General features: G+C 41.7%; 1 protein-coding gene across 1 annotated transcript; it reads left to right on the plus strand.

Annotated features, from left to right (window-relative positions):
- The first annotated feature begins 3,849 nt into the window (after window positions 1-3,849).
- Window positions 3,850-9,599, plus strand: DPEP2NB (DPEP2 neighbor). The gene is made up of 2 exons (XM_074286395.1): window positions 3,850-4,029; window positions 8,496-9,599. The coding sequence occupies exons 1-2, from the start codon at window positions 3,963-3,965 to the stop codon at window positions 8,813-8,815; spliced, it is 387 nt and encodes a 128-aa protein (XP_074142496.1). The 5' UTR covers window positions 3,850-3,962; the 3' UTR covers window positions 8,816-9,599.
- Window positions 9,600-11,387: the final 1,788 nt, after the last annotated feature.

The following is an 11,387-nucleotide window of genomic DNA, read 5'->3' on the forward strand; positions in this document are numbered from 1 at the left end:
CTTGCAAAACCCTTCCTCTGACCCCTTCCACTAGATGGTTAGTAATCCAATATGTGTTAAACATGTGCGATTCTCCTATACATAGTTCCACAATTATCATGCTGCACAAGAAAAATCAAATAAAAAAGAAAACAAAATGAAACAAACAACCATAAAAAGTGAAAATACTATGTTATTTTAAAAATTTATTAATGTTTTTAATTTTCAAAATATATGCATGGATAATTTTCAACATTTAACTTTGAAAAACCTTGTGTTCCAAATTTTTTCCCTCCTTTCCCGTCAGCCCTTCTCCTAGACAGCAAGTGACCCAATACATGTTAAACATGTTCAATTCTTCTATACATATTTCCACAATTATTCTACACAAGAAAAATCAGTCAAATAGGGAAAAAAAATGAGAAAGAAAACAAAATGCAAGCAAACTACAATAAAAAGAATGAAAATATTAAGTTGTGATCCACACTCAGTCCCCATAGTCCCCTTTCTGGATGCAGATGGCTCTCTCCATCACAAGACATTGGAACTGGCTTGAATCACCTCATTATTTAAAAGAGCCAAGTCCCTCACAGTTGACTATCACATAGTCTTATTGCTGTGTACAATGAACTCCTGGTTCTGCTCATTTCACTTAGCATCAGTTCATGTAAGCCTCTCCACACCTCTCTGAAATCATTCTGCCAATCATTTTTATAGCACAATATTCCCATTACATTATATACCATAATTTATTCAGCCATTCTCTAACTGATGGCACCCACTGTTTCCAGTTCCTTGACACCAAAAAAAGGGCTGCTACAAACATTTTTTGCACACATAGGTCCTTTTCCTTTTTTTTTTTTTTTTTTAATGACTTCTTTGGGATATAGACCTAGTAGATATACTGCTGGATCAAAGGCTATGCACAATTTTATAGCCCTTTGGGCATAGTTCCAGATTGCTCTCCAGAATGGTTGGATCATTCACAACTCTATCAACAATGTATTAGTGTCCCAGTTTTCCAGATAGGTTAATTGCTTGGGGGAGAGGGTTTGCTTGTATCTTCACAGATGGAGAAGGAATCAGATGGGTGCCAATGAGCCATATTTGCCTTGTCCATTGAAGAGAGACGGAGCAGAACCTTGAAACGAAGAAGACCCAAGAAACATCGAGTGGTTCTGTTTCTGACTGTGCCCACCATTGAAAGAGCCTGGCAGTTATGGCGTTTGACTCATGGACATCAAAAATTGTTGGACTTCTAAACCCTCAGGAATCATTGGATTCTCTGAGATATGATAAGACTGTTGTAGGACTTGTAAACCTGAGGAATCATTGGATTCTCTGAGACATACATCTGTTGCAGGACTTCAAAAACTTGTGGGGATCATTGGATTCCCTGACACGTGAAGCAAAGGACAATAGATTGGATTTGGACTACCACTTGACTGCTGAAGGAAGTGTACATATGACTGATGTATACATACCCTCCTTCTAGGACTTCTGGAAATCTTTTACAAGACCATGTTGATTTATATTGTTTGTTATATCACTACTTGCATGTACAATTCATGTTTGTTACACCACATTGAGCCTGCACTGACTTCGGGGAGAGTCATCACTAATAGCCTGTGTATTATTGCTATGTGCTTGTGTAATACCTCCCATGCTGATGGGTTTGTGCATACCTGTCTCTAATAAGACCCTTCAACCCAGAAACCCGCTAGCAATCCCCACTAGCCTTTGGTACTTTTCATCTCCCTGAGATATGGGGTGGGGGGGGGCATGATCATCTCCTTTTTAGTGCTTTCATATCACTTCCTGAGAAATCAGGGGGGTTGTGATCACCTCCTTTTTGGAGTTCTCACCTCCCTGAGAAGTCAGGGGTGGCGTGACCACCAGTGTTCTAAAACAAAAGAAAGTGGGAGATGTAAAGGGCTGAAACAATACTCTATTAACATATGCTTGGAGGATGACCCAATTCAACTATTCTGTGCTGGCTCCACCTGTGGGTGTGGACAGAGAAGGGGTAGAGAGATCGGAGGGTGGAGTAGGACATATGGGATCATTCTTTGGGCGTGGAGAGAGAGAAAGGAGATGTGGAGATTCTTATATCTAATCCCCTGATGGGATCATGATCCCAAAAGACCAAGAATAAAGACTTTTGTTTATCCTGACTCTGGCTGATTCTAAGATATCCAGGGTCACAACATAGTGGTACCTTAGAGTTGTCTTAATTTGCATTTCCCTGATCAATAATGATTTAAAGCATTTTTTCATATGACTATAAATGATTTTAATTTATAATGAAGACTTTAATTCTTCCATGAACATTATGAGCTGTATGGTCATAGATGAGTCATTTAACCTCTCTCAATCTTAATCTTTTTCTATAAAAGGAGTATAAAAATCTCTTTAGTCTTTGCTTCACAGGGATTATTTCATAGCTCAAATGAGCTATTAATAAATGAAAATAACTTTGCAAAGATTAAAGTATTATGTAAATATCATCGTTGTTAGTGGGCTTTAACATCTCTGATCAGATGAGAAAGTCCTTAGAAGAACTTTTGTGTTGTTTGTTGTTCAGACTTCAGAGAGAGCCCTCTAAATTTCCATTTTGAGAAGTATCATTACAAGACCAAGGGCTTTATTTTATAAATGTGTTCTGATTGTACTTAGTTCAATGTATTTAGATTTCCTCCAGTATTAATGTCCTTTCCCTCCTCATATTATCTATGAGACCATTAGACTGCAAGCTCCATAAGGGCAGGGACTTTGTTCTGTGTTTGCATCCTCAGTGCCTAGCATGGTTCTTTGCAGACAATGAATGTTTGTCAGATTAAAGATTGTACTGCTGGTGCAGTGATGCCCACATAGTAAGGTTAGGGGTAAATGTTTGCTGTTTGAAAGTAACAGAGCTGGAATTTGAATCCAGGTGCCCCAATTGCAAAGCCAGTATTCTTTCCCCAGTGTCTTTCCATGCTGTCTTCCATTTGTTTAAGGGAGCATCTTGGGGAATTATTGGTGAAGTGCTCTAAATCACTAGATGAAGTGTTCATCATGATAGCTCAAGTCCAAGGACCCATGGGTTAATAAGCATCCTATCCAGGGTTCCCCAGCAATTGCCCTTTTCATTATGGTCACAGTTCTCACTTGCTGGCTGCATTCTGCTCTTAGTTGATTCTACCTTTCTTTAGCATCACAACCTGAAATGTCTTCCCCTTCCTTCCAGTTCATATCCTTTTAGAGTTCTGCTTCTGTCTCCGAAGCCCTCCCTGGCCGGCCAGCCCACAGACATTTTCCCTTTAAGAATGTTGCCAACACCTAATTTAACCTTGAAGTTTAGCAGGCTAACTTTTTCATGCATGCTCCTTCTGTCTCCAAGAGGCAACAGATGTGGTCAATAGATGAGCTAGCTAGGGAGACTTTTGCTTGGGACTCTTCCTAGTTCTGTGACGTCCGTAACCAATTACTTAACCTTCTCATACCCTGGCCCCTTTCTGAGACTTTAAATTACAGAAAGTTGCAAATGTGGAGAGATGGAGGAAGGTCCTCCATCCAATTAAATCACAAATATGGACATCCCCTCCCCACCAAAAAGTCATCTCTTCAAAATCTTCACAGAGAGAAACTCTTACTATCTCTGACCCTCTCTGGGATAATGTTTGCTCGGGAGGAGAGCTGTGTGTTAGGACCAAGGGATGCCATTCCCCTCCTGTCACATTGCTTAAAACCCAGTTTATAATCAGAGCTTTCACCATCCCGAAGTGAAAACTCTGAGACTGAGACTCTTGCTGTCCTAAGGCAGGTTCCTTATGTGATCTCACGGTGGCAGTGATGACCTCACAGGGCAGTGACTACCTCACAGGCCCACCCCTACCCAACAGTTTCCATGGTGGGGTAAGCACACAAACGGGTCACTCCGGGGGAATCTTTCCCTACCATTTCTCAAAGAGATACCAATCTGTTTGGTTAGCCGAGTGAGAATGTCTGACCGGATCTTCTATATACACTCCAACTTGTCCTTTGTTCCCTGGGAGGGCAGTACAGCAGGTAGGCTTGATGTACAGAGAAAGTCACTGTACAACAGCATCTGCCTGTGGGGGTATAGCTAGATGCACAAAGGGTCATTCCCCATGTGAGAAGATCCTTCACAAAAGTCCTCCCCCAGTGCCTTGTGCCACGGAACTGCCCTTGGTTCTCAAAACCTATTGCCAGTAGAGTCCAAGTTCTGGCCCATCCCACCCACCCGAGAAGACCAGAGATGGGGCCAATGTAGTCTTGTCAATCAAGAACCAGATTAAGGAAGTTTAGAAAGGCTCATGAAAAGGGGACTCCAAGCTCAATTTTTTTCCAGCCACATGAACTCATCCCTCTAATGAGTTGTGGCCGGTTTGTGGTCAGTAGAGGTAGGATACATAATGATGAGATCATTGAAATTTGAATTAGTGAATCAATTATTGGAAGTATTATGTTATACATGGATGCTACAGGTATTTCCCCAGGTCAGTCTGTAAAGCAAAATAATTTTGGTCTTGTGGATCAGCAGTAAGTGATGGATAGAGTGGACTGGATGGGGAGCTGATGAATTTGTGAAGTCTGGAGGTATTGTAAAAACTATCTTGGACCCACCATGATCAAGGGCTGAATACTTGAAGGATGAAGTGGTAACCCTAGCAAGAGCAGACCCCTCCCAAGGGAGAACTAAAAGGATGCTGATGGATGGGGTACAGGAGGCCACAGGAATCTGCTCTTGGAGATTCGGCTTAGTTTAACAAATATTAAGTGCCTATTACATACAAAACTTGCTGGAGGTGCAAAAATAAAACCAAAATTGTCCCTGCTCTTCAGGAGATCACATTCCTTTTTAGTGATAGATACTATACACACAAGGGGAAACTACTAAATAATCTCAAGAGAGTGGGAACTCTTCACACCTGGGAGATTGATCAGGAAAAATCTGAAAGAAAAGGTGGTCCCTGATCTAGGGGATTCTAAGAGACGAAGGGGAGGAAGTACTACATTCTAGACATGAGGGATCACCTGCCAAAAGGCACTGGGACAGGACATGGAATCTTGTGGGTGGGAATATCTACTGTGCCAGTTTAGAATGGAGAATTGTAGGAAGGAGGGTTAATATGAAGTTAGACTGGAAAGTTAGCCTAGGTGAGACCAAGAGTTTTGGATGCTTGTATTTTGTCTGGGAAATAGGGAGCTATATACAATTTTTGAAGTAGTAGAGAGAGGTTTCTTCCTGACATATATATATATAAAGTGTTTGCTCTTCCTCTATCTCTCCCTTCTCCTCCTTTTCTCCTGTCCACATGGAGAGTTATATCCTTCCATGGGGTTTTGCTCACTTATACACTTCACAAGATATTTGGTGCTTAAGGGGTAGATCTTTTTCTTCCTTATTTATCTATTCATTCTATCATTTTTTTTCTCAAAAAACTGAGACAATTAGTTCTTTTATATTTTGTAGTTTTCATTCTTGATTTCTTGAAAAAATAGCTCTGGTAAACCAGGCTTTGAAAAACCCCGTTGGGATTTAGATAGAGCTATTTGACTATATCTTTAAACCCAAATCAAATCCTTACCCTCCTGATGTCATTGTTCCTCTTTAAAAACAAAGGACAAACAACAACAATAATCTAGTTCATGTTTTTCTCATGCAAAGTATTTCCTCACCAGACTCCTATGCAATAATCAGTACAAAGAAGTAGAAAAGTATGGAAGGACCCCACCACCCCAGCTTTATTCTTCTTGACTTCGGTTCTCTTTGACCCTGTTGAACATCCCCTCCCATAGATACTCTTGCATCTCCTTGGGTTTTCAGGATACTGTTTCCTCCAGGCTCTTCTTATCAGTCATTGAATCACAGATATTAGAACTGGGAGGGACCTTATCGATCACCTGGTCCAATACCTCCATTTGACAGATGAGGAAGGCCAGAAAGGTGAAGTAGCAAAGTGAAATCACTAGCTCTTTTTGATGTAATAAAATTTTGTGGTCTCCTGATTTTAGGGAGGTTTCTGTTCTAACAATGAATCAGAAAATCCTAAATCTTTTGGTTTTGGAGTCTTCCTCAGGAAACTCCCACACCCAATCCATCTGATTCTGAATAGACCAGTCCTCAATTCATTGCTGACTGATAATCTGGTCTGAGAGAACCAAATTCCAGAAACCATTCCTCTGAGCCATAGAAATAGCACGTCAATGATAGAAAACTGGATAAATGCATCTCCTTGCTTCTGTTTCTCTGCTAATTTCTTTTGAAATTCAGCCCACTTGTAATACATATGTAATAAAAATATAATTACAATTACAGTAAACTTTGCCCCTTGACTTGGAATGGGAATGGAATGGGAAGTCTGCAAAATTTTTTGAGATAACTTGCAAACTCTCTGTGACTCCAAACTTTTGGGCTCCCCTTCCCAAACTCAACATCCTCATATGGAGAATGGCCCAGAGCCATACAGGTGATAAACGACAAAGATGAGAGTTCTCTAATTACAAATTCAGTTATTTTCCCACCATCCTACACTGCTTTTATTTATGATTCCTTTTCAGTCTGCTTTGCAGGATCTTCCCCCTTGTCTCTTCCTCTGTGCATCTCATGGTTCTGCCCTATGCTCTTCCTCTTTTCTCTCTACGTTCTCTCTTGGTGATCTTACAGATCCCACGGATTTAACTCTTTTCTCAATACAAATGACTACCAAATTTCTCTCTCCAGATATTGTCTTTCTCTTGCTTTTTAGCCCAGAATTTATATTCACTTGTGTATATCTCTGTCTGATTGTCTCCTGGACATTTCAAACTCAACAAGTCCAAAATAGACCTCATTATTTCTTTTCCTAAACTTGTCCCTTCTTTTAACTTCTCTTTCAATAAAGGAAACCCCTATTCTTCTAGTTGTCCAGATGCATACTGTTAAGTCATCCTTACCTCTTGATTCTCACTTCCCTTTCCCTTCCCAGTCCATATGCAATGAGTTACCAAGTCTTACCATTTCTCCTACTATCTCCCCATCAATCTTTTCCCCACTCAGAAAGCCACCATCTTGATTCAGGTCCTCAGCATATCCTGCTTAGCATATTTCAATAACCTGCCGATCTCCTTATCTACAATTTCTCTCTTCTCCAATCTTTCCTCTACACTTTTGCCAAAGAGATATTCCTAAAGTATAGCTTTGTTTCTTTTTTTTTAATTATTGCTATTTATTTACATTTTACAAGATTTATGCATAGGTGATTTTTCAGCATTGACAATTACAAAACCTTTTTTTTCCAACTTTTCCCCTCCTTCCCCTCCCCCCTCCCCCAGATGACAGGTTGATGGCATGTTAAATATGTTAAAATATAAGTTAAATACAATATGTGTATATACGTCCAAACAGTTATTTTGTATAGCTTTGTTTCTGCCAGAAACTGCTGGGTTTTTCCATCAGACTCCTCCTTTATGTGTTTGTTACGCCATATTAGCATGTGAGCTCCTTAAACGCAGGGACTCTCTTAATTTCCCTCAATGCTTAGCACAGGGTTTTGATTTTTTTTTTTTTTTTTTTTTTGCATATAGTGAATACTTAAATCCTCTCTCTCTCTCTCTCTCTCTCTCTCTCTCTCTCTCTCTCTCTCTCTCTCTCTTTCTTTCTTTCTTTCTTTCTTTCTTTCTTTCTTTTTCTTTCTTGTCACTTCCCAGCTAAAGAAGCCTAAGTACCTCCCTATTTCTACTAAATCCCTTCACAATTTGCCTTCAATCTGTCTTTTTAGAGTCAAAGATTTTTAATATTTTTTGTGTCATAGACCTTTATGGAAGTGTATAGAAACCAGACTCATCTTCTTTTCAGAGTATTGGGTTTAAATGCATAAAACACATAGGATTACAAAGGAAAATAATTATATTGAAATGCAGTTAGCAAAATATCTTTAAAATAAGTTCAATGAGGGACAGCTAGGTGGTGCAATGGGTAGAGCATCAGCCCTGAAGTCAGGAGGACCTGAATTCTAATTTGATCTCAAACACTTAACACTCACTAGCTGTGTGACCCTGGGCAAGTCACTTAACCCCAGTTACCTCAGCAAAAAATAAAATAAGTTCACTGACTCAAGTTAAGAGCTTCTACATGTAGACAGATTTCACATGACTTTCTCTATCCCACATGTGCCCAGCTGAAGCTCCCTATAGGCTAGTCCCAGGCCTTCTCCTTTCAAGTTTAATTCATCTCCTACACGGGCCCTTTCCTGATCCCCTGAGTTGTTAGCATTTCCTCATCCTTAAAATTATTTCTTTTTTGGGGGGGGAGAAGGGGGATATCTGGTTTATATTTACCAGAGCACACCTGTTCTTCCTGGTGAAAGCTTCTGGAAGGCAAGGATTATTTCCTCCTCCTTTTAGAATTTCACTGTGTCCTCCACAACTAGCACAAAACTTGACTGGATAGTGGCTCCTTAATAATTGAATTGCAAACCTGCAGTGTTACCTCTGCAGCAATGACTAATTTGTTCTCATTTCTTTCTCAGCAGCTGCGGCTCCCACTTCTCCCCCCACGCCGGGTCACTACCATGTCCTCTACCGAGGTTGTGGGGAGACTCAGGTGGGCTGGCATGGGGAGACTTACTGCCTGGTGGGGGGTTACCGGGCCTACGGGGATGCCCCCGTGGCCTCCTTGGAGAAGGCAGAGGCAGAAAAACCAGTTTCCAGCCGAGCTTCCAAGAGACACCGTGCCCTGGAAGAGCCCGACAAAGATCTCGGGGGCAGCAGCCCCAAAGTCCTGCGGCACTGGCACCGTGGGGGCAGGAGGCTGCCCAGCCAGAAGCACTCCGGCCAGGCAGCTTCCTAGAAATGACACTTCACCAGGGTTAAGTCAGTAGTTCTCTCTGTGGTGACTTCCCACTATTGACCAGTGGAGCTAAAATGTGTCTGGACCACTGCTACCCCGAAAGCCCCTTCTCACCGGGCCCGATCACAGAGAAGATGTGAGGGACTATGGTCTGAAACAAGGGGCGGAGGAGCTAGCCCGGGGACGACCTGGCTCTTCTCCGCTTGGGTTTGTTCTGCTTGTAAGGCTCCAGCTTCTCAGTGGAGGAAAGACACCAGCATCATCACTGGACTAGAAAGACCAGCTCTGAGAAGGAGCAGCATGGGGAGAGCCCAAGAGCCCCTGCCTTTCCCCCGAGGATCTGCCACTTACTCTCTTACTGATGTCCAAAGAGGTTGCCCACGTTCTTGGTTCAGACTTGACAGTTGTTGGACGAAGGAAGGAGAGAGCGCTCAAGATTATACAGCTGCCTTTGAAAAATTTAGCTTGGAAGAGTGGAAGCAGAAAATAGGGGCATCCTCTCTTCCAAGAACTGCTAGGGTGGTCTGCCTTGACAGACTGAAGGGGTCAGGGAAAGAAAAGGCAAAGCCATTCCCAGGGCCTGTCCTGCACCTTCCTGCCAAGGATCCCTCCTCAGGTCACCCCTGAGGAAGGAGCGGTCCAGAGGATGAGGGAGCTTTGCTTCCTCCCCAGAGCCCAGGAGGGAGAAGCCTGAGCACAAGGAGTGACTGGGCTGTCTCTACCCGGCCCCCCTGCTCTCAGCCCTCTGGCCCCACATAAGTGGGACTCAATAAATAATATTTTGTGAATGGTGGGGTTTTTGTTGTAATCAGCTTGGGCTCCCCCAAGGGACATTCCCATTGCAGCAAACTTAGGCCCTTCTCCCTTAGTACTAAGGGCACAGGACCTTATCTCTGAGGTCAGTTGATCCATCTCCCTGGGTGCCAGGTAAGGCTAAATCCAACATGAGGACCTCTGGGTATCCCAAGGATTGGGGGCAGGATGCCTCTGCTTTTTAATCACCCCATCACCTTAGTACTGTGCTGAATCACCCCTCAGTCTCTCCACCCCCATCTTTACTCCTTCTCCTTGCTCCAGCTTACTCTGATCTACCCAGATTTTATATCCTGCCACAGATACTTATTTCTTGTGATCCTGGATAAATCACTTAACCTATTTGCCTCAGTTTCCTCATCTGTAAAAATGGGCATAATAATAGGTTCAAATGAAATGTTGTAGAGTGCTTTGTATATTTTAATGTTCTGTATAAATATTAGCTATTACCTTCTGTCTTTACCTAAACCCAATGTTTCTCCATGTCACGATCCAATCCCCAAACCAAAACTACATCTTAATTCAGACACAACCTTGAACCCCAGATTATGCCATCTTTCCATCATTTCAGCCTTAGCTGACTCTCCCATGACGCAAATTTCTCTGTTTCTCGCTGGTCCCCTTATCTACACTTCCCCTTACTTTATCAGTCTCATTTATCACCACTTCCTCTTCCCTCATTCTGGTCCAGTTTCCAGCACCTCCCTTAACTCCTTCCTTGACTCTCCTCATCTCAGCCTTGTTCAGTCTTGCACTCTTTCCCCAGAAGCCCCCTAGTCTTCATAATAAGGTAACTCATTTGATCCTTAGCCTTCCCCTAACCTCACTCTTTCCTTAACCTCTGATCCTCCTTATTCCCAGTTGTTTCTTGACCACCCTCAGCACTGCCCTGATCCCACTCCCAATCTTTTAAAAATTATTTAATATTTTTATTTCCCCCCCAAATTAGGGAGAAATAAAATATTAAATAATTATATAAATATAATCTTCATTTTAAAAAAAATTGAGTTCCAAATTCTGCCCCTCATTCTCTCTCCTCCCTCTCAATGAGAAGGCAAGCAATTTGATATAGGTTATTCATATGTTACTATGCAAAATACATTTCCATGTGTAGTCATGTTATGAAGGAAAACAGACAAAAATAAGAAAAAATAATGTAAAATAAGTTTGCTTCAATCTGCATTCAGACCATTGATCAGTTCTTTCTCTGGAGACAGCAGTTTTCATAAATCCTTCTGAGCCGTCTCGGATCATTGTAGTGGGAGAATAGCTAAATTAACCTCAGTTGATCATTATATAACATTGCTGTTCCTGTGTACAATGTTCCTTTGGTTCTGCTTATTTCATTTTATATCAATTCATGTCTTTCCAAGTTTTTCTGAAACCATCCTATTTATCATTTCTTATAGCACAATATTCCATCATGATTCTATATCACAACTTGTTTAATCATTCCACAAGGGATGAAGTCTCTAACTCATGGACCCGTTTTGACCCTATCATGTGGCTACGCCTCTTATGTCACCTACTTTCCTGACCGTTCACTTTACCTCAACTTCCTTTCCCATCGGTGGCTATCCTCTAGAGAGCTCAAGCTTTGAATGTGAAGGACATTAAATAGGGGTGAAGTTGGAGCAAAAAGACTTAGAACTTTTAGTGGCAGCAAATAACTGGAAACTCAGAGGATGTTCATCAATTGTTGTTCCTCAATAAGGGGGTATTAGTCGATTCAGCGGGTGTTCGAGGCAGACTCAAAGAA

Source organism: Sminthopsis crassicaudata, chromosome 2 (assembly GCF_048593235.1).
Source record: "Sminthopsis crassicaudata isolate SCR6 chromosome 2, ASM4859323v1, whole genome shotgun sequence".
NCBI lineage: Eukaryota > Metazoa > Chordata > Mammalia > Dasyuromorphia > Dasyuridae > Sminthopsis > Sminthopsis crassicaudata.